The sequence below is a fragment of the Ciconia boyciana genome, chromosome 14 (assembly GCF_034638445.1).
Source record: "Ciconia boyciana chromosome 14, ASM3463844v1, whole genome shotgun sequence".
Taxonomy (NCBI): domain Eukaryota; kingdom Metazoa; phylum Chordata; class Aves; order Ciconiiformes; family Ciconiidae; genus Ciconia; species Ciconia boyciana.
Genome location: NC_132947.1, coordinates 17,275,323 through 17,298,514, shown reverse-complemented (window position 1 = coordinate 17,298,514; position 23,192 = coordinate 17,275,323). Strand labels below are relative to the sequence as shown.

Sequence of the window (23,192 nt, the reverse complement as noted above, 5' to 3'; positions counted from 1 at the left end):
TTTGTATTGAATAAAACTTGAGCTTTTCAGTGCATTTGTATTTTCCACCTCTTCAGGAGCCACTTCAGCTCCAGGGCTGTGGAGCACGGGCTGAGTCACAAGAGACCACTAATTCCCATCACTTTTTACAACATTAAAGCAGTATCGAGCACTTTGCCAAACAGGTAAAAGCACCATTCGTGGTCCCCAAGTGCTACGCACCACGTGTGCCAGCACACAGCAGCCCATGGTCACTGGCCAGCCGGGACGGCAGGGTGCTCGGCTGCGGGCACCGGGCAGCGCTGCCAGGCAAGGAGCTGGCCCAGCAGCCGGCAGAGCAGCAGCTCTGGAAAATTAGTGGTAAATCCAGCTTCTCTCTCATTTCCCTTCCCAGCTATCTGCATAATGTGCCCTTTACAGCTTGCGTAGCTGGCCTGGGAGCATCGTCCTTGGCCTCCTGCTGTGGCTTTTGGGGCATTTGCGGTTTCACGGTGCACCCAGGGTGGCTCGAGGCCATCAGTGTGGTGCCGAGGCAGCACTAATTCCTGGAGAATCCAGATTTCACCTCAAAAGGCATAAAATAATGCAAGATCTCTACCCCAGCAGAAAATCAGTCCCACTCCCCTGTCTCGCCTCGTTAGCCTCCAGGGTGATTTTAACTAGAGGAACAGCTCCGTTCGGCACTGTGACCTGGCTCCCGTTTGCCAGTGGTCCGGATGGGGATGTGACGTTACTGGTTTAGCCTGGAATTCAATCCCAGTCTCGCTGAAAGCATCAGTTCGTGCGAGACCAGCACCAGCCCTCGGGGGGGGTTTCAAGGAATAGCAGCGACGGATGCGCAAACAAGGGGAGCAGGAGTCGTAGCAGAGGCTCTGCAGCGCCTGCTCATCTCTCTTGGCTCCTGCCAAGCGTTTGGCTGTTACATTTTTCAGCTGGATTATGTTGTAGCAAAAAGACATTTTACAGGCATAGCCTGTACCATTTAGAAAGACAAAATCAATTTTTAAAGGAAAACCCCACAGTGGCTGACTTCCCCAACACTCCACCCCCCCCCCCCCCGAAAAAGGGCAGAGGTTTCTGATAGAGGAACAGATGCACAAAAAGCAAAGCTCGGGCCCCTCCAAGGAAGGCATGTCTTTTTTCCTGAAGGAATAAATACGACTGTAGGACTCCGACTGTGTAGCCTAATTATCAGCAATTAAATGCATTGCCTGGATTTTCACGGCAGTCAGTTTTCCTTCCTCGTACAGCAAATCTTTTGCAAACACATGTAGGTGTTGGACTAAAGGTGGCCTTCAGGGGAAGTAACGTTGTGGAAAGCACCGAGCTGAGCTGATTCTCGGTGAGGGACCGGCTCCACCAGCCCGTGGCTTCCCCCTAAACGATCCCTGGGCTTTGCAAAAGAGCACTGCAGAAGAAATTAAACCCAGCACGCGCAGGACCAGAACTCGGGGCAGGTCAGAAGCTGCTGCACGAGCGGGGGCCGCCGGGGCTGCGCTCCCCCCGCTGCCCTGAGCTCGCCCCCGAGCACCGCCTTGTGCCAGGCACCGATGAGCGGGGGCGGCTTCACCCCCAGCTCGAAAGCTGGGCTCGCTCGGGGCTCGCTCCGCGTTGTTTTCTCTCTGTGCCACAGCCTTCCAGCAGCTCAGACAAGGCACAACACCTGGAGCGGCAGCAGCAGCAACCGACTCAAAAGCAGCCCCAAGATGGTGGCGGCGGTAGCCTCCGCTATCACGTGGGTTTGAAACCGTATCCCCCATCTCTGCTCCGGGCTGCAGGCTCTGGGTCGCCGAACCCCTCCCAGGGCCGCAGGGGCTGCCCCTGCCCGTAGGGCCGGCGGCCGCTCGCAAAAGCGCCCCGGCCGCCAGCGCGGGGCTGACGCCCGCCGGCCGCGCCCGCCCGGCGCAGTCGGCCATCTTGCGCTGCCGCCGGCTGTGCCCGCCGGCCACGCCGCGGGGGGGGGGGGGGGGGGGGCGGGGCTGGGCCACGGGCGCGGGTGCGCGCCACGGATCGCGGCGGCCGCGGAGCAGCGGGGCCTCGGCACTCGCCTCGCTTCAGGCGGGGTCACCCCGCCAAGGCAACGATCGCAGAGGCCTCTTCCTGCCCCCGCGGGGGTGGGTGCAAGCGGCCCGCGGCCAGAGGCGGCCGAGGAGGTGCTCCCCCCACGCGTGTTACACGGCGCTGCGGGACGGCGGGGGGGGGGGAAGCCGCTCCCGCCGCGGTCCGGACTCGCCGGGGCCGTGCGTGGGGAGGCGGCCGCCCACACCCGCAAGCACGTGCGCCGCACCCCCGTGCCCCGCCTACAGACGCGTGCGCCAGCGCGTGCCTGCGCGCGGCCACCCCACGCGTGCGGGCGCGCGCACACGTGTGTGTGCGCGCAAACCTCCGGGGGCGCGTGCAGCCTGGCGCACCCCGTGTACTCACGGGCACTGACCCCGCGCGCGCACCCCCGCGGCGCCGCACGCCGGCCCCCACGCGCGGAGGCGCCGTGCCTCACGCCCCGCCCCGCTCCCCGCGGCCCCGCCCCCGCCGCGCGCGGCGGAAGGCGCCGCTCCCTTCCGGCGGAGGCGTTTTGGCGCGCGGAGCGGCAGGGCCGGGCCGGGCCGGCCATGTCCCGCCCGGAGCCGCCGCCGGCTGAGCCCGGCGCCGCCATCGAGCGGCTCTGCCAGGAGCTCAACCTGGACGCGGCCAGCGCCGCCGAGGCGCTGCGCGACTTCACGGCGCTCCGGGGCACCTACAGCCTGGAGGTGAGGGGGGGGCCGGGCGGGGCGGCGGCGGCCGCTCGGCCCTGGCGGGGCGGGGCGGAGCGGGGCGGGGCGGGCCGGGCCGGGCCCTGTCAGGGGCGGAGCGGGGCGAGCTCCCGCCGCGGGAGCGGCCGGGGGCGGGGAGGAGGGGGGGCCGGGCGAGGGTCCGCCCGCACCCGGGGCGGCCTCCGCCCGCAGCTGGCGCTGCCCGTCGGTACGTGCACGTGCGCGAACGCGCGCACGCGGGCAGCGCGCGCAGGCAGGTGCCCGTAGGCAGGTGCCCGTCGCGGCCGGGCCCCGGCGCCCCCGCAGCTCGCGCCTTCCCGTGCCCCGGCAGGGCGAGGCGCTGCACTGGCTGGCCTGCGCCCTCTACGTCGCCTGCCGCAAGAGCCTGGTGCCCACCGTGGGGAGCGGCCTGATGGAGGGGAACGGCGTGTCGCTGACCAGGATCCTGCGCTCCGCCAGGCTCAGGTGAGCTCTCCCGCGCTGCTCGGTGCCGCGGCACCGGCCCCGGCACACCGCCTGCTAATGCACCGCTCCGCTAAAGCTGCTAATTCAGGTACCCGCTGCTTTTCTCACAGCTCCAAGCGCTGCGAAACGCGTGTCCCGAGGTAATGGTGTGAAAGCAATAAATCCTCTTTTGTTAGAAGTGGAAATAAGATGCAAATACATAACTTTCAACTTCAAGCCTTTGAAAAACCACCCACGTGGGACCAGCAATTGTTCCACCCACGCCAGTTATTTCCTTTTCTTTTCGTAGCTAATTGAAACACAGACAAGGCCTCTGAATGTTCTGTTAGCGGTCCGGATAAGACTCGTGTCCGACTCGGGATTTAGGCCGGGTCGCTAGGTGTAGTGCTGACAGCTGTGTCCTGCGGCGTTCTGGGAACACGGAGCTGTGCGATCAAATAAATGTTCACGTACCGCGGTGGCGGCTCCACTTGCTCTGACCCGAGATGACAGAACTCTGAACGTTTCTCGTTCCGCTTAAAGACCTGTTCTCGGCTGAACTGCCGGGGGGGGGGGTGCCAGTGTAATTACACCTACAGTTAACGGGTTTGGTCTCGGTAGCTTTGATAGGCATAGACTCTTGTTGGTGGTTTTGTTGCCTCTCCTGCCTCCCCCTGGACACGCGCAGAGCTCTGTGTGCTCTTTCCTTCCTGCCCCTCCCCTAGCTGACACAGCTGTGCTGGCAGCCTTTAAATAAAATTAGTGTTTCCATGCCTGTACCTTAAAGAGAGTCAAGGCGAAAAACCAAAGTGATAAAAGGCAAAAAGCTGACAATATATGCAGTTTGGGAATCTATCAAAATAAATGGTAAACCTACATATGAATCAAATTAGTTGTTAAGGAGTACATATGTTGCATTTTGGCTTTTTTAAAAGTTCAGAATAAAGGAAGCTAGCTAAAGCTCAAAGTAAAGCAGACTTTTCTTTTTTCTTTTAAGTTTAATTCAGTTTTTTAGCAAAATGAAGAAGTGGATGGACATGTCAAATCTGCCACAGGAATTCCGAGAGCGAGTGGAGAGGCTGGAGAGAAATTTTGAAGTGTCAACTGTGATTTTCAAAAAGTTTGAACCAATATTTTTGGATATATTTCAAAACCCTTACGAAGAAACTTCTAAACCACAGCGAAGCAGGAAACAGAGGTATTTTTGAGGTTTAATGTGCCTTTTCCCTGGAAAGGGCTATACCCAATATAGATTTATGGAAATTAAGATTGTTATTTGTGCTTTCAAAAGTTACGTAAAGTTCCGAAGTGATAGGGCCTCTTTGTGGCCTCAATTCTGAAATGTAGCAAATACAGAAACATCCCTAATCTTGATGGGGTACAGCTCGTATCAGCAGAGCTTTGCATCCGGTGGCTCTTTACGCAGTTCGCTGTAACATGCAGAAACTGGCCCGAGGTGAGAATGTCTGTGTGTGGTGGGGAGGGGTACGGTGAGAGGGATTAACTTGAGATACAGCGAGACTGACGCTTAAAACATTCAGCAGAAATAACTTAAGTATCACAGGCATATTTTGTCTTGGCAAAGTACTGGCCGAGGTGGTTGGTATCGTGGCATAATCCCTCCGTACAAAGCAGCGTTACATCCACAGTGACCTCCGCATTACTGGATTTTTAGCGTGATTCCCAGACGAGTGGTAACACACAAATGGAAGAAAGCTACGGCTGATGCTCATTTTTATGACAGACTTAGTAACTGCTGGTGTCGTCTTCCAGACGCACACAGAACTTCTGCCTTAATTAAAGGAGCTTGTCCGTATTCCCTGCTGACTGCATGGCCGTCTCTGTGATAGCTTTATGGCGAGAGTGTAACCTGAATGATGAGGGAGCCGAGCTGGGTCTCTGCGAGGTATTTTTGCCAGCTCACGTCATCCTCTGGACGTGAGGGGGGATAATTGTTCAGGTAAAATGCTCCAGCATAGCTCCATGTCTACAGGTAGAAAGGATACTTCTGCTGCTACAGCCCTTCACGTATGGCAGGTAGATTTGTTCGCATCGCTGCGTATTGGGAGAAATTTTGTCGGTATGCTCTGTTACTGTTCCTTCATTGGAGCAGCGGTCATTAGTGTCACCGCAGCTGTAGCTTCTCTGTGGGCTGTCTTGAGTAATGTCTTCCCTGGTCTTCCAGCTCTGTGGTTTTGGATAATCTCTACTCCAAACACAATTCAGCAGATGAGCTGTAATACAAGCTGTAGTTGCGTATTTTGAAGGGATGACTGATGTTTTACTAAAATATTTAGGAAAAAACTGTCACTGGAAGGTATATAGCCCTTGGCATCTCACTGCCTGCAGCTGCGGGAGGATTCTTTTAGAGATGTGACACCAGCAAAATAGCCCATCCAGGGTCACAGGCCACAGGCAGCCGTTAGCTCAAAAAAGGGTCAGAAGGTCGGGGATGCTGTGCAGAACACTCCGTGGAGCGAGGTAGGACACTGTCGGTTAGTGAAAGCTGAAATAAGGACATGTAGCTTAGATTGTGCCTTAGTGTGAAATTAAGACAGATGACAGCTCCGACTGTTATTTTGAGCAAGGAAACAGAATGAAATTCTTACTGTAAAACAAGCTTCAGCTTCCTGGAACTGAAGACTGACTTCTCCCCCCTTTTCCTTGTTGATAGACGGGTGCCATGCGGTGTTAAAGATCTCTTCAACTTCTGCTGGACTCTCTTTGTGTACACTAAGGGTAGGCTTGCTTTTTTTTTTTTAGCTGCATGGTGTGTATACGTTCTGAGTCACGAACTTCTTTTGTGTTGCTTGACGTGATATGCTGTCTCTTAAAGGTAATTTCCGTATGATTGGAGATGATTTAGTAAATTCCTATCATTTGCTTCTGTGCTGCTTGGACCTGATTTTTGCAAATGCCCTTTTGTGTCCAAATAGAAGAGATTTGCTAAATCCATCGTTTAAAGGTATGGTGGGGACAGATTATTTAAAATCAAATATGCTTTGTTCTCTTGTTTCTTTTTAAATGAAGTTGAAGGTTGGTTGTCTTCCTCCTTGTTCTCAGGCTTACCAGCGGACTTCCACACGGCAGAGATCAAAGCCTCTGAAGATCCTCCTTGCATCATTGCCACACTATGTGAGCTGCATGACGGGCTTTTAGTAGAAGCAAAAGGAATAAAGGAACACTACTTTAAACCATACATTTCAAAACTATTTGATAGGAAGGTACATCTTACTAGTTTTAAGAATGCATGGTAGTGCTCAGATGAATGATCTCAAGACCATTTAATTCCTGCAGGTTCTGCAGGAAAGTGTACTAGTAGGCAAATGAACTTAGGCTGGGTCAGGTTTTCTTTGTATGTGTTTTAGCGGGAGCAGAATTTACTCTCGCTTTTAGTGATGTGTGCTGTAAGGTCCCCTGCGTTTTGGCTTTTTATGTCAGTGGAGACTCTTTGGTTTCCTTTCTCGGCAGTGTGAGACTGAATTATGGATGGTAATGTTTTCCTCAGGCAAAAAAATAATCTCATTGTGAAATAATTTTATGGGATAACTGTCACAATAGCATGGGTCCTACTGCTGGTCTTGGAGTTGAGCAAAAGGCTTTGGAAGGAAGAGGTTGAGGTTGCAGGTGTACAAATTGTTCTGTCTGGTTTTGATCCTGGAAATTTTTTCCAAGCTCTGTGGAAGTTTCTGTTTAGTTGTTCATCAGGTTGGTCCCTAACCCGCCAATGGAACAGATATTAAATAGCAGTACTCTTTTCTAAAGAGTGAGTTTATCTAGAGCTTGGATAGAGTTGTGCTTTGTAGAGTTGCGCATCTTGCTAATGGCGTTGTAGTCCTTCAGTCTGGGCAAAAAAGTCCAGTTACACTCCTAAATCTCATTTCCTTTTTGGCTAAAACCATCATGCCCTCACACTGTTAGAGCTGGAACAGTTTTGATTTTATTATGTAAGATATTTCTGCTTTTTATTCTTAGATTTTAAAAGGAGAATGTCTGTTGGATCTCTGCAATTTTACAGAAAATAAGTAAGTTACAGCTTATGTTCTTAATCATGGGGTTTGGTTTCCTTTCTAAAATACAGGCCTTTGAATGCTAAATCTCAGGTTTTCCTGTTCCTTTATCTTACCATAACTAATGTTGTTTAATTATTTGACATTTTAATAATTAATTATTTTAAATCAAAGCTGCTATCTGGCTGAAATGCTTTCTGCATCCGAGATGTGTCAAATGTCAGGGGGTCAGCTGCAGAGTTTCTTCCTTGATGTCAGGTTTTATGGTGCTTGCCCTTATTTTCTTGCAACTGTAACCTTTGAGTAATCTAGTGCAAATCAAAACCTCGACTCTGAAGTTCACGGATGTGTTTCTATACACACCTCAAATATTATACCCGAGTAGAGAAGTCTTTAGATTCATTTGTCAGTCTCCAATTGAGTGTACAAATCTGTGAATATAACAGAAGTACTCGAAAGGAAAAGAAGCAACAATTGCAAAACCACAAAAAAGAGGTAGAGCGTTTCTGTGGGAGGCAAGTATAATTGTTTCAGAAACTCTTAAAATTAACTTCTGAAGGCTAATTTAAATGCAAAATGTGAACAGCAGCTGCTTTGTTCTGGATCCCTTAAAGGATTTTTTTTTTTTTACCTTTTCCAAAAATACCTAATAATTTGTTTTTGCAAGGTGAGTTTTTAACTTGTTGGTTTGCTTTGAGAATTTTGAGCAAAGACTCAATTGTTTTAACAATGTAGATAACACTCAAATTTAGATATAAAACGGTGTTGCTGTGATCCATTTGAAGCCGTGAACTACTTTTAGTATTTCTACTTAAAAATTAATAGTATTACTTTAATAATACTGTCGTGTGGAATGATACAGTATTCCCTGCTCTTTTGTAAGTAGCTTGACATTTAAAGGAAACATGGAAGCCTCTCTGTTTCTTTGTCCAAACTTTTCATAGACTTTTACTTTTTCTGAAGGATGGGACAGGTGAACCTGTGATACAGTAAAGTTTCCTGTGGGATCACAGAATCACTTGCATCCTGAATACATTGTTATGTTCCATTAATATACATGCTTCAGTGGTAGCTTGAATTGCTAAGACACTTTGCAGGCAAAAGATACTTCATACAGCATTCGTGTATCATGAAAAATGTGCAGGCAGGATTTATTGATGTGAGCTGTTTCTGATTTTTATCCAAAAGTTTCATTCTGCTTCCCAAGTATAAGTTCAAAGCTTTGCAACCTTCATGGGACTAAATGTTCCTGTTTTACAGTTGGGTTAGCTAGAATAAAGAAAATCGAAGATTTTTTTGGTATCATATGTCAGTGGTGATTTTAGAGATTGAATCCAGGAGGCTAGCTCTTAAATTTCCCTTCCTCTGTGCCATTATGAAAATTACAGGCTACAAAGTGGCAAAAGTAGAAATCACGTGTGGCTAGTTTAATGCAACTACTGTTCATGTGCTGCATGTATCAAAGATTTAACCTCTGATCAGTTGAGTAATTCTGAACTGTTTTATTTCCAACTGGGATGGAAGCAAAGTTGTTTTTTCCTCTTCTTACCTAGAGCCAAATGTTGGTGGTAACTTAGGAGGAAGAGTGGTCCCTGCAGCGGATCATCGAGGGAACAGGGGAGAGGTTTTAAGTATGAAGGAAGGCAGGGACGACCGCAGGCAGATTGCTTGGGGTAGTGAAGTTTTGTTTACAAGCAGCACTGCTGCTTTGAAAGCATTAAACGCTTTGAACGTATGCTGGCTTCAGTTCTGTACCTTAGCTCCACTGGCACCTTTTTTGTTTCTTCAGCAGTTCAACCTTTGATATAAAACCTGAGCTTCTCTTTCAGCAAAGCACTGAATAAAGAGTATGAAGAGTATGTTCTGACAGAGGGTGACTTTGACGAGAGAGTTTTCCTAGGAGCTGATGCTGAAGAAGAAATTGGCACTCCTCGAAAATTTCCTGCAGACGTGCCAGTAGGGAAAACACCAGCAAGAGCTCATGTGGAGTGTCATCTTCAGCAGCATTTTGAAAAGGTGATTCATTTAACATGTTGATTTCACTTGAAGTACTCCTTCGAGTTTTTCCATCCTTGTACGCTATTTGAATCACTGAGGGGACGTTGAATTTCTTGAACTTCTTCCAGAGAGGAAGATGATGAATCCCATTTGCAGGCTTCAGTGGATGCTGTCTTGCTAAGGAGAAATGGTGATGTCTTATTTCCTGTGGAATTTAGTAAATAACTATTCCTTAAACAGGATGAGAGCACTTCTATGTGTGCAGTCTGTTTTTGTCCAAGAAAAATCAATAAGTAGTTAAGACCTAAATATATAGCTCTTAAGGTTTTGTTCAAACTTCATATATACCCCATAAGAATACCGTGAAACCTTTACGCTGGATTGATTTATTTGTTTTCCCCGATATTTCCTTTTTTAGGACAGGGAAAGTCAACTTGTGTACTACCCTATGGAAAATAACATTCAAGACGTAAAACTCACCAAAGTCTAATTCTTCATTACAAAAAGTACCCTATAAACAGAGTTAATGTTTCGCTATGTTTAAAAATGTAAAATGTATTTAATGAAGTTGGCATGTGGGAAAACACTTGATTGATTACTTTTTAAACTTTGGTAAGGGGGAAAAACGGTGCTGGCTGTGTGAAAGAACCGCATGCTGTTTGATTTACGTGTCAATTAAAAAATAAGAATACTTATTACAAGATGCTAGTGCTGGTATAAATGAATCATACGGCTTACCTTTTTCTCCCAAATATAACTGTATTTCATATTCAGGCAAATTAAAGACAGGGGTTTGGAATGAATTTATCAATTTTGAACTTCAGTTTCTGTAGTATAATAATGACCTCATTGCTATTTATGCATGCTGACTGCAGGCTTAACCTTTCCTCATTATTTGCCTTATATCTTCAAAATGTAGTCTGTTCTAATAATTCAAAACCAAATACTTTATTGCATCACTTCCAGAAAGCAGGATACAAACAGGGAAGTGCAGTCAACACAGCTCCATCTGCTTAGTGCTACGTCATTCGTTGGGTGAGGGGAGGCTCTGGGTCCACCAGGACAGTGTTTCCCAAAGAACACTTTCCTGTGACCCTCTCCTCGGCAGCTCTGCCACGTGCTCCTTGTGTCACCCAACTGACGCAGGCAGGGACTGTGAGTGGAAGCATATGCTTTCTCTTTTTTTGTCCTGTATTTTTCAGTGTTCAGGTGAGCTTAAAAATGTACGGGCTTTAAGATTTAAAGTCTCATTTTCCAATATCTTATTTTTAAAAAAACCTTTGAGTTAATTTTAGTCTGCCTGAAAATTTGTTATATTTTGTATTTATGGAGTCCTGGGAAAACTTTAATAATTTTGAGTCAGTTCTGAGATCACAGGTTTGATGGCAGCCTTCAGGTAGCGTACTAGTGGTGTCATTTTAATCTTTGGAGTGATTTTGCAGGAAATGCTCATTTGAAAGGTTTTTGAAACAGTTGTGTTGACTGATTTTATTTATTGTTTTTCTCTGTCTGACAGAAAAGGTCATTTGCACCTTCAACTCCACTGACTGGAAGAAGATACCTACGAGAAAAGGAAGCTATCATCACTCCTGTTGCTTCAGCAACACAAAGCGTGAGCCGGTTGCAGAACATTGTGGCTGGATTGAAAAATGCACCGAGTGAACAACTTATAACTATTTTTGAGTAAGTACGTCCACTGCAGCTGCTCTCGTACAAACGGAAACTCATCTTTTCACGCTTGTGACTGCGTTCTTGCTCAAATTTTACTTTTTTGTTTGGCACAGAATATTTTTGTCTGCGTTTCTGTATTATTTCTAGTTGAAAGATCTTCTGTTTTCTAGATGATCTCATCTTCTGGAGAAGGATAGCTGAACACACACACCCAATCTGAGTGTCACCACCATTGTATTAATGTAGCTTCAGTTTTTGCTAATGTTAATTTAGCTGTTTGCTTGAAAGCCAAATACTTTTTTTTGTTTGTTTAAAATTTTAAACAAGTATGGCTTAATTAAAAGATATGGTAACTATGTTGGTAGAGGTTTTGGGTGTCCTAGTTTCAGCTGGGATAGAGTTAATTTTCTTCCTAGTAGCTGGTATAGTGCTGTGCTTTGGGTTTAGTATGAGAATAATGTGATACCACACCGATGTTTTAGTTGTTGCTAAGCCGTGCTTACACTGGTCAAGGACTTTTCAGCTCCCCATGCTCTGCCGGGCGCACAAGACCTGGGAGGGGGCACAGCCAGGACAGCCGATCCAAGCTGGCCAAAGGGCTATTCCACCCCGTAGGGCGTCATGCTCAGTACAGAAACTGGGGGGAGTTGGCCAGGGAGCAGCGATCGCTGCGTGGGGACAGGCTGGGCACCGGTCAGTGGGTGGTGAGCGGTTGTATCACTTTTTGTTGTTGTTTTTCACTGGGTTTTGTTCCTCTGTGTGTGTGTCTCATTGTTTTCCTTTTCATTACAATTTATTATTATTATTTTATTTTATTTCAGTTATTAAACTGTTCTTATCTCAGCCCACGAGGTTTCTTACTTGTGCTCTTCAGATTCTCTCCCCCATCCCACCAGGGGTGGGGAGGGTGAGCGAGCGGCTGGGTGGTGCTTAGTTGCCAACTGGGGTTAAACCACGACACTGGGGGAGGAGGGAAATGTTAGAGTCAACGAGCTGTAATCTTCACCTTAAAGAGTTGGGAAGATAAGACTAAAAGCAGCCTAAAGGCTCCCCATTTCTCCTTCATACTACTTCAGGATATCTTAATCTAACTTTATAGCATATATATCAGCCTAGCAGTGACCCTAATTATTGTTGATGCTGATCTCTTGTATAGCAGCAGCCATGTTTTCCACTTGTCTAGTTCTGGTGGCCGTTCCCTGAGTGTGCTTCAGCTTTTCGGTTTCCTCCCTGAGCCACAATGTCTGTCCTAGGGCTGGCGTCCTAGCAGGAGTTAGAGCATTCCTAGTCAAGAGCCTCTCGCTCAGCCCTTATAGCTGCTGTGTGGTACTGGGAAACCATAATAAGTGACTACTGAACACAATCCCCATCTTTCAGGATCACCATTTCTAGGACAGAGTCCCGGTTATATAAATCACCCTATATTTTTGGCTCCTGGACGCATGACTGCGTGCTGGCTGTAGTGATATGCACATGAAAATGTTGGTGCATAAGCAGATGAGTATAAACAAAATTGTTTATCAGTAAAAGGTAGATCAGTGTTCCTTCATAGCTCATAAAAAGCCATAATTTAATAGTAAATACCTGTAAAGCTGTTGGGTGTTTGCCTAACATCCATGCAAATTAAGGCCTTGCTGTAGTATGGTGTAAGGTCTCCAGATATTTATTTTATTAATCAGAATGGACATTTAGTATTAGCACTTAATATTTGGAGTGCAAAAGTAATGTTTTTTTAAAGCAACCTTCATAAATAGGAGAAAAATATTACTTTTGGTTCTCACTTTTGGAGTTACGTATATTTTGAAAGTTTTCCTAGCACTTGTTCTTAACAGTTTACAAATGCTCAGCAAGATGCATTTCTATTTTGAATGTTTCTTTGATTGTTTTTTTTTTTTTTTTAAGGACTGTTTGATATTATTTGTATTACACAATTAAAACATTAACGTGTCTGCAATCTCTAATGAAAAATGTGTTTGTTCAAGTAATAAACCAGTCTGTAAATATTAAAACAGGGAAAATAATTGAGTAAACCTCTGACAAGAAATGTCGAGTACTTTGCTCATCTTGGATGCGAGTTCAGCAAGCACGAGGATATGTACTGTCTGATGAGGAGAAATGGAAATAACTGTGTTTTGGACTATGTGTAATATTCTGTGCTTTTGAATATTTTCTTTCAAATTAAAATTCCTTGGAAACATAACTTTGAAGTTAATTAGAAGACCTTGTTCAATGAAACTTTAGTTTATTTCAATGCTAGCTTTTCAAAATAGTTTAGCGTCTTAATTTGACACTAGTCACAAGCCACTGTCCTCTAATACAGAATTGCTGGAAAATCTGGAAGCATTCAGAAAGAGCATCTCCAGACAGAGATTCTCTGGTCCCTTTTTATGATAGTGACTGTGTGGAGTTCATCAGTTCCTCTCTGCCTTGCTAGTAAATAAGGTATTTTTGGAAAGATGCTGACTCTTTGGAAGCTTTCCTGTACTCCCTCAAACTGTGCCTGGTTTGTGCAGTCTCGTGGATGCGTTGGTTGGTTGGTTGCCTGTTGTAGCATTCTTCCTACTACCTTGCTCTTAGCAGATAGATTTTTCTCCTGAGTGTGCTACCCTAGCTCTTGCTTTCTCCTGCATTTGTTCCAAAATCTACATAGCCTCTCTTAACTCTGTTAGGAAAGGAAAAAAGGAAACAATATTTTGGTATGTTTTGTGTTTTGCTCTGTTCTCTATGGTAATACAGGTTATAGCCTGAGGAGGAAAGCTCAGTATAACTGGCTTCTCTTCTTTTTATTTGGGTGGTATTTTTTTGGTTTTTTTTTTTTTGAGGATTTTTTGAAACTGGATATTTATTTATACAAACAAGGCTTTCTCTTTGCGTTCTGCTTCAGGTCTTGTGCACGCAGCCCTATGGAAAGCATTACGAGCAGAGTGAAAGAAATAGGTGAGACGTTCTGTCGCAGCTACACTCAGTCAACAGATGAACAGCCAGGATCTCATATAGGTATGGACGTGAAATGCATGGGATGTTTCAAAATATTAAACCAGGGCAAATGAAATGCATACATATACTGTCATCTAAGTATTTAATACAGTGGAACTGTTAACCCTGAACATATCCGAACAGAAAACTGTTGCTGTCAAGCAGAACGCTGTAAAGAATAAAACTTTATTACAGAGTAAAACCAAGGTTGCAGTTCAAAATGGGATAACCAAGAGAGCATTGAAACTGTATCAGCTCTCAACAAAAATTGTAAGCTTGCATTCTTCTTAGATTTAAAATTTAAAGGAAACGGAATACAAATAGGAAAATTATTATTGCAGCTGTCTACAAAATTACATCACTAGAAATATTAAAATACATAATCCTTTAAAACATTTCTAGAATTTCATGCTATTTTCGTGACTAGTGGATTTCTGAACATACTCTTTTGTTTTGCAAAGTCTATGCATATGCACTATTTTCTTAGAGAAGGACAAGTACTGGTCAATATAGTCTTAAGACCATTTGTGCAAATGGCATTGGGCTTCATCTCTGTTGGTTTTAAATTTCAGATTTTGCTGTAAACAGATTAAAACTGGCAGAGATCTTGTACTATAAAATCTTGGAGACTATAATGGTGCAAGAAACACGAAGACTACATGGGAAGGATCTGACTGTAAGTAAAGAACTGGCCAAAGAGAATGCTTTTTGTCACCCCCTCTAGGGGTTTATCTTCAGACAGGTCCAGACCAGAGCAGTCTGCAGTAAAGCAGTCTGTGTATATTGTAAATATTAAAAAAGGGGAAATATATGGGAGGTGCCTAAATGTAGTTGTTACTGCTATTAAAAATGGTATAATTCTGACATAACTAACCATCTTAATTTGTATTGCCTTCTAGAATCATGACTTTATGGACAGATAACTTTTATTCTCTTCTTTATCCAATTAACAATATCAGTACTTCGTGTTAGAGAGCAATGCATTTGCTCTGCTTTGTGATTCACAGTAAGAAGGCCAATTCATTTGGCCATAGTATGAAAAATGTGATGGTTTTGGTGCTGTTAGTCTACTTCTAGTCTTTACCATTCTAAACTTCCCTGTCAAAAGAGGAGATTGTGAAATGTAGAAAAAAGCAGTAGCTCTTCTTTCCAGCAATAAGCTATGTAGTATTAGTTCCACAAAATTCAAACTTTGTTTCCCAAACCTCAGATTGTTGACATTTTCTCTTGGATCATTGACAGGCTCTCTTGGAACAAGATGTCTTTCACCGCTCGCTCATGGCATGCTGCTTGGAGATCGTGCTTTTCGCATATAGCTCACCTCGTACCTTTCCCTGGATCATTGAAGTTCTTGACCTCAGGCCGTTCTATTTCTATAAGGTAAATAAATACTGTCTTAGGACTGGATCTGTATTAAAAATGGCACGTTACTGGATTGACAGTCTTAGAGGATGATGCTCTTCCTTACTAGGCAATCAAGTGGGAGAAGGACTGATGTTAACATGTAACATGCCTTTTCGAAATTCTGGCTGTCCTTAAATATACATTACCTGGAATGTGTAATGCCAGAGTTGAAGCTGAAATTTAAAGCAAGAAAACCATTTTGTAAACAGTACTTAACTGTAATGTGGTGTTGATCAACTTTTAGTTCTTAATATATGTACGCTTTTTAGTCAACTAAGGCATTCAAGCATGTGTTTTGACGATATTCATATTTATTCACTGCAAGCTATAGTTCTGCTTATTAGTGATAAAATAGCAATAAAGCAAAAATTGTTGCCTTTGGCTACTACTACTTATCACAGGCTTGCTTTGTTAAATTTTTTCTCTGTTTTGTTTTATATAACAGAACATAAAATATCTTTTTCTGGGTGTTCTCTATTTTTGCTCTTTTTATTTAACCTCATTCTCCCCTGCCTCCAGTGTAATTTCTGTTCTTTGACTTGTTTGATCCTTTTATCATCTATCCGTATGCCTCTTATTTTTACCAGATACCTAACAGCTTACTCCAGTTAGTCCCGAATAAATCAGAAGTAGTTCTGCTTAGATTATAACAACCAAAAAAATTGAACCCTTTGGGAAAGCTGTTTTGTATTCTGTTCTCCCTTCTTCCTTCTTTAATCCTCAGATGTAGGGCAGTAGTGAAACTGAAACAAATCTGTCAATATTGCTGTGGCTGTTGGTAGCCTACATCAATACCAGATGCACTGGTGCAGATCCAACTTTGTGGAACAGATTTACATTTGATTTGAATTTTCTTTGCTATTCAGCGTACATTCTTGCGGCACTCTTTCTTGAAAAAAATTGCCATCACAAAGGCTTCACACGAGAGAAGTCTTCTCACGTACCCAGCCTAAGCGGATATACCTGCTTACATCTTCCTAGGTATGCTGCACGTGCTGGATGAGCACTGCGTGTGCTTAGTGCTTTCATTCTGTACATGCTTAGCAATGGTGAGAGAGAGCCTTAAAAAAAAAAAACCAACCAACCAAAAAAAAACAACAACAAAAAACCAAAAAAACCCCCACCTGGGAGTGGGTTGTTCTGCATTGATGGGACATCTACTGTCCATTTCCAACTCCTGGATTGCCTTTGGGAAAGGGGGTTTAAAAAAGGAGGGATCAGAAGACGGTTGGGGAAGATGTGAGGAGGAGGCTGGAGCATTGAAGAGAAGTTGAAGAGAAGTTTTGAACATTGAAGAGAAGTTTTGAACAGCATCCTGAAACAAGCAATGACTTGATAATGTTAAGCATGAGAGATACGACTTTGCTTTTGTGTGTCTTGTTTACCATTAGGTAATTGAAGTACTGATTCGGTCTGAGGAAGGACTTTCCAGAGACATGGTGAAGCATCTCAACAGCATTGAGGAACAAATTCTCGAGAGTCTCGCCTGGACTCGGGACTCGGCACTCTGGAGTGCCCTCCAGGCCTCAGAAAACAAGGTCCCAACCTGTGAAGAAGTATGTTACCTGTTTTCCTTTTATTAGGAAATCCATGTTCTTTTTCTTACTGTTGCTTTATACAGAAAACAGTTCAAATGAGACAAGTGCTGCAGAAAAACTTCTATTAATAGATTGGCACAAAGAAGGGAAATCTATTTGTTATCTTACACTGACATTTCTTATTTCTCAGGTAATATTTCCCAGTAATTTCGAAGCAAGCAATGGAGGAAGTGGGCTTGGGCATTTGCCTATGATGCCAATATCTCCTATAATTCATCCTCGAGTAAAAGAGGTTCGGACAGATCTTGGTGGGAGTTTAAGACGGGGTATGTTCAAGGTTTCTGATATGATTTGAATGTCTGAATTTGGGGAGAGGGGGTTTGGACTTCTTTATAATTGCAAAAAGCAATCTTGAATCTGAATTAAGCATTCAGAATTGTGAAGCCTCTTATTTGATCAAGGGAAAGTCTAGATCAGAGAATCATATAGGTTGGAAAAGTCCTTTAAGGTCATCGAGTCCAACCATAAACCTAACACTACCAAGTCCACCACTAAGCCATGTCCCTAAGCACCTCATCCAAACGTCTTTTAAATACCTCCAGGGATGGGGACTCAACCACTTCCCTGGGCAGCCTGTTCCAATGCTTGATAACCCCCTCAGTGAAGTAAAATGTCCTAATACCCAGTCTAAACCTCCCCTGGCACAACTTGAGGCCATTTCCTCTCATCCTGTCACTTGTTACCTGGGAGAAGAGACCGACCCCCACCTTTCTACACCCTCCTTTCAGGGAGCTGTAGAGAGTGAGAAGGTCTCCTCTCAGCCTCCTTTTCTCCAGGCTAAACAACCCCAGTTCCCTCAGCCGCTCCCCATCAGCCTTGTGCTCCAGACCCTTCACCAGCTTCGTTGCCCTTCTCTGGACACGCTCCAGCCCCTCAAGGTCTCTCTTGGAGTGAGGGGCCCAACACTGAACGCAGTATTTGAGGTGCAGCCTCACCAGTGCCGAGTACAGGGGCACGATCACTGCCCTACTCCTGCTGGCCACACTGTTCCTGATACAAGCCAGGATGCCATTGGCTTTCTTGGCCACCTGGGCACACTGCTGGCTCATATTCAGGTGGCTGTCAACCAACACCCCCAGGTCCTTCTCTGCCAGGCAGCTTTCCAGCCTCTCTTCCCCAAGCCTGTAGTGTTGCATGGGGTTGCTGTGGCCCAAGTGCAGGACCTTGCACTGAGCCTTGTTGGACCTCATGCAATTGGCCCCGGCCCATGGATCCAGCCTGTCCAGGTCCCTCTGCAGAGCCTTCCTCCCCTCAATCAGATCAACACTCCCGCACAACTTCGTGTCATCTGCAAACTGACTGAGGGTGCACTCGATCCCTTCGTCCAGATCATTGATAAAGATATTAAACAGGACTGGCCCCAGCACAGAGCCCTGGGGGACACCCCTTGTGACCGGCCACCAACTGGACTAAACTCCATTCACCACCACTCTTTGGGCCCGGCCATCCAGCCAGTTCTTTACCCAGCCAAGAGTACACCTGTCCAAGCCATGAGCAGCCACTTTCTCCAGGAGAACGCTGTGGCAAACAGTGTCAAAGGCTTTACTGAAGTCAAGATAGAAAACATCCACAGCCTTCCCCTCATCCATTAGGCAGGTCACCTTGTCATAGAAGGAGATCAGGTTGGTCAAGCAGGACCTGCCTTTCCTAAACCCATGCTGGCTGGGCTTGATCCCTTGGCTTATCCTCTACGTGCCGTGTGATGGCACTCAGCATGATCTGCTCCATCAGCTTCCCCAGTACGGAGGTCAGGCTGACCGGCCTGTAGTTCCCCTGGGTCCTCCTTCCGGCCCTTCTTGTAGATGCGTGTCCCATTTGCTATTCTAGTCAAACCATTGTCATTCGCTAATCTAGTCAAACCAAGATGCATCCAGTCAAACCATTGTTGTGTCTTACTGGCAGCAGACCGGTGATAATGCTTCGTTTCTGAACTGGCGCAGGTTTTGCTGCTGTTTTGATGCAATGGTTACCTTACTCTCGGGTGGGTTGTCATCTGATGGCTTATTGTCCTTTGCTGTTCAGATTTTTCCAGTGGTGGAGGGTTTTTTGGTTGTTGTGGGTTTTTTTGGTGGGTTTTATTTTGTGTATTTTGTTGTTGTTGTTCTTAGTGAGTTTGACTGGATTTTAGGTGACTTTTTAAAAGGGAATGACAGAGCTGCATTTATTTCTCCTTCCTACAGAACTTTTTTTGCAAGGAGGGAGGGCAGTGCTTTGTCTGCAGTATTCTTTCTTCTGGAGGAGTGCCTTGCTCTTTGCAGGTTCCTAGGTATCACCCAGAACTGTCTCTTGACAGTGAGGGTGAAGAGGCAGTGGCAGCACTGTTGTTGCTTCAAATTCCCTTTGAAGTACGAGTTCCCTAGTTACGCATTGCTGCTTTCGTTGTATCCCAGACAATAGTCTACAGGTTCTTGCTGATGCACTATGGACTGATGGGTGGTGTGATGTTGTCTCCTTTTGTGTTTCTCTGGCAAATTGCATTACAAGACCGTTTTGGGGTTTTGTTTTTTAAATACTCACTAGGAAAGAGATGTATAAGCTGTTGCTGTAGATATTATGGTTAGTTGTTGGATAGAAGGGAAAGCACCTTGGAGGTGGTGTGTTATATATGGGTAGGGCTGTGTGAGACTTTCTCTCGTATATGAGAATCTGGTACCAAAGGCTCCTCCTAACTTCAGATGGAAAATGGTGGGGACTGGAAATGTTTATTTGTCCCTAGTACCAAGAAAACCATCCTGGCAGAGTTAGAAGTAAGGTCTCCAATCAGTCTTACCTGGCCGGTTATCCAGAAGGTTTCTGCTTTGTGGGCAATGGGAAACTGCTGTCACTGGTATCCTCCAAATGGCTAGCAGACTTCAGCAAAAATGCAAAAAGCCAGAGGAACAGAAGCCTGTAAATTAGTGTTGTGTACTTCAGTCTTACTACTGGAGCAAATGTTTGAAAGCAACAGAAAAGCCTGAGAGGAACTGGGGGTGGATGAGGGTGGAGGCTTCTGACTGGGGTTAGTTTAGAGAGAGTTTAAAAGCCAGATCATACAGAAGACAGCATATCCAGGGAATGTGGTCAGTGTTCCTGTAGAGGAATGTGTTCGGAGGAATAGCATTTGCAAATATTACTAATCTGCTAAACAGACTGGAGTAAGTATCTGTAATCCTGCGTGATCCTGGGTCTCTGCAAATTAGCTTGGTTACTTTTGTCTTCCGTGTGGTACCTGGTTGTGAAACTGAGCTGTCTGGGATGACTACAAAACAAGAGGAGGCAGTTGGACTATAGGTCTTGTTCATATCGCCTAGGAACTGTGAACTGTGAGATTAGTTCTTAACTAGAAGTGATTTCTTGTACTCCAGTTTTGTGGTTCGAAGTTAGCCTTTTCCCCTCCTGTGGAGAAGCGTTCCTATTAAGCTGCTCCTCTTAAGGTTTTTTTTCCTTTCTCCTTTGCATACTAGACATGCAGCCATTGTCACCAATCTCTGTTCACGAGCGCTACAGTTCTCCTACAGCTGGAAGTGCTAAGAGAAGGCTTTTTGGAGATGACAGCCCCAAAGAAATGCAAATGGAAAAAATTTTAACCGAAGGAACTAAGTTGACAATTGCTCCAGCGTCAAGCATTGCTGCTGAAAATGTGTCGGTTTCTCCTGGCCAAACAGTACTGACCATGACAACAGCTGCAGTACCGGGAAAAACGGGACAGAAGGTTACTATCCCACTGCACGGTACGAATTCTTCCCATTTTTCTTCTCTACTAGATGTTTTGCTTGCTCTTAAGATCTGCTTAGACCAACCATGCATCTTGAACATGTATCGCTTTTTCTTTTTTAAAAGAACCTGTATCACTTTATCAAACAAACAAAAAAAAAGCTTAAGTTTACACCGACATCTCCTTCCATGGAGACATCTGATATCTGACAAACATCCTGAGGATTCCTCCTTGCAAACAAAGTTGTGGAGTTCTTGCTTCTTCCAGTTACACCTCACCACAGATTAAACGATGCTTTGGTTCTCAGCTCCAATAATGATTTACTATTGTTTGTCTTAACTTTAGTCTATTATAATCTTAAAAGGGTCTGGAATTTCTAGGTACGGGCTACGTATTAATGTTAGCAAAATAGTGGGGGGATTTTTGTTTTGTTGAAGTTGGGGGGTGCTTGAATATTTCTGAAAATGATACATGAGAAATTAGTTTTATAGCCTTTTCTAATTTAAAAACTGGGTCTATACATAAAGGTGAAAAAGCAAAAATCTCCGCTTTTCGTGTTTAAGGAGATTTGTCAGCAAGAGAATTTGACTACTGAGGAAACTAATGAGGACTGTATATGATGTGCTGTCAGGTTTGCAGAATAATACACAAAAAAAGAAAGGGAATCCCCTTTGCCCACCTCCCCCAAAAGTAGAACACTGACTACAGAAATTGCGATTTCTTGTAAACTTTGTACTTTCAGATAGTTTTAGAAATGATCATTCACATTCATGTTCTTCCTTTAAGCATTACCAGAAATGTAATTTTTAATGATTTCTGAAGACTGAGGGACAAAGAGTCTTTTTAGCATCCAATACAGATGGATGAGATGTCTTTAGTATGAAATGTTTGTGAATTAATGTATGATTTGCAGTTTAACTCTGCAGCATGAGGAGAGCAAACGGTTTATTTCTGGATGTGTATCATCTCCAGGTATTGCAAATGAAATGGGTGGGATCACATTGATACCCATTTCGATGAATTTAGGTCAGCCATGTAAAATGGAGGCTCAGGCTCCCTGCCACCCTCAGGTGAATCAAGCACAAGAAGTGCATCTGTCATCAGCAAGCAAACCAAAGAAAACAGGATCCTTGGCACTGTTTTACAGAAAGGTAAGTGTCTTTATTAGGAAGTCATGCTTTACTTCTGTCCATGGCCGTGCTGAAGCTTGCTTCCTTGTGCAGTTTTCATTACCTTTCAGTCTTCACGTACCTTTCCTTTGGCATGAGCAGTTCTTACATACCTGGGAGGAGAAGGGAAAAGATGTTGTCAAGTGTTGCAGAGAATCCAATTTTCCCACTTCCCCTCCCCATGAGATGTTTCATGGGTTTTTTTCTTTTAATTAGCAGCTTCTATAAATAACTACCTAAGAAATATCAGTAGTTTCTACTTTTCTTGCTTATTTTTACTGCCTCCCACATTTGCAAGCGTTAGACATACCAGAAATGAGATTATTCTCCTGTGTCTTGCTCACTCAAAACTGCACTGTTTCGGATCTGCATCTGGAGATTCTCATTTGCGGTTTTCTGAGGTCTACGCGGTAGTGCTGATCTTGCTGGTATGGAGCCTCAGAAAGCAGTGATGAATAACATGCTATCTAAAAGTTTCTAGAAAGAAGGAACTTCTTGAAATAATGAAGGATTTAAGGGGCAAGGTAAGAACTGGGTGTGCTTCAGAGAAACTTCAGATTACTTGTTTCTAGTTGCTTTCATTTCCAATGTGGAGTGTGTGAGGGGTCTTTGGAGGAGGCAGGGGTAACTTGCCTAAATTAATCTCTCAAAAATATTAGAAGATTTTTTTTTCTCTTTTTCTTACTAGAGGAGTTATTTTCAGAGGTTTTCCCCTTTTAAGGTATCTGTATTGTAAACCTAGAGAATTCTACATTGAACAATCTTTAAGGTAAATCTTAATACAGAAACTAACTCCTGGAAACGCTTGTAAGCCACATCCTGTGTCTGAACTATTGGTTCTTTAATTTTGATAGTGACAGTCTGTCTCTGAGAATGGATTAAGAATTGATTAGCCAGCTGCCAGGCGTGAACTTGGACTGCATTTTGGAAGCTTCACTCTCAGTTGGGGAATACTTTGGCTGTAGCCATGTATTTGACAAACCATGTGGTAGGCAGCATATTCCTCTTAGTTGTGAAAGAGAACTAAAATCTTCACTTAAATTTGTCTTTAAATTTTGACCTTCTATTTACAGTGATCATCATATTCAAAATAATAGTTTTTCCCTACTTTCCTTTCTTGTTCCTGTTCAGTAGAGCAACTGAAAATGAAATTAACTCTTTCTGTTTTCCAACATAAAGAGTGTGCCTAATTACTACCCATGAAGGGAGAACTTCTGAAATAAATGAAAGAAGGCTAATGTTGCACTTGATAGTTATTTCCAGTTTTGAGACAGATTTTTGGTAATCAAAAGGAAAAAAAAAATCTGTCATCTTGCTAATCTAAGATTATACTTAATCTAATGAAAGTACGTCCCTTCTTTGTGCTTGTTGGAAGTGTTCCATTATAGTGAGTGAGTGATATGGCATAGAAGCTATAGTAATAATGTTTTTAAGCAGATTTCCTACAAGCATTAGAGATCCAACTTCTGAACATAGTTGACAACTTAGTCTTTGAAGAC

The 23,192-nt window shown here is 44.5% G+C and overlaps 1 protein-coding gene across 3 annotated transcripts in view; it reads left to right on the top strand.

Annotated features, from left to right (window-relative positions):
- The first annotated feature begins 2,521 nt into the window (after positions 1-2,521).
- RBL1 (RB transcriptional corepressor like 1) overlaps positions 2,522-23,192 on the top strand; it is a 28,485-nt gene continuing 7,814 nt past the window's right edge. The window contains exons 1-16 of one of the 3 annotated variants that reach the window (XM_072879156.1): positions 2,522-2,726; positions 3,061-3,194; positions 4,171-4,371; positions 5,848-5,912; positions 6,010-6,138; positions 6,237-6,397; positions 7,149-7,198; positions 9,013-9,199; positions 10,698-10,864; positions 13,737-13,849; positions 14,401-14,504; positions 15,071-15,208; positions 16,624-16,788; positions 16,961-17,096; positions 20,274-20,540; positions 21,497-21,675. In XM_072879156.1, the coding sequence (XP_072735257.1) occupies positions 2,589-2,726; positions 3,061-3,194; positions 4,171-4,371; positions 5,848-5,912; positions 6,010-6,138; positions 6,237-6,397; positions 7,149-7,198; positions 9,013-9,199; positions 10,698-10,864; positions 13,737-13,849; positions 14,401-14,504; positions 15,071-15,208; positions 16,624-16,788; positions 16,961-17,096; positions 20,274-20,540; positions 21,497-21,675 (2,334 nt within the window). In that variant the 5' untranslated portion in view covers positions 2,522-2,588. The remainder of the gene's footprint in view (positions 2,727-3,060; positions 3,195-4,170; positions 4,372-5,847; positions 5,913-6,009; positions 6,139-6,236; positions 6,398-7,148; positions 7,199-9,012; positions 9,200-10,697; positions 10,865-13,736; positions 13,850-14,400; positions 14,505-15,070; positions 15,209-16,623; positions 16,789-16,960; positions 17,097-20,273; positions 20,541-21,496; positions 21,676-23,192) is intronic. The other 2 variants (XM_072879158.1, XM_072879157.1) reach the window with 2 other exon arrangements.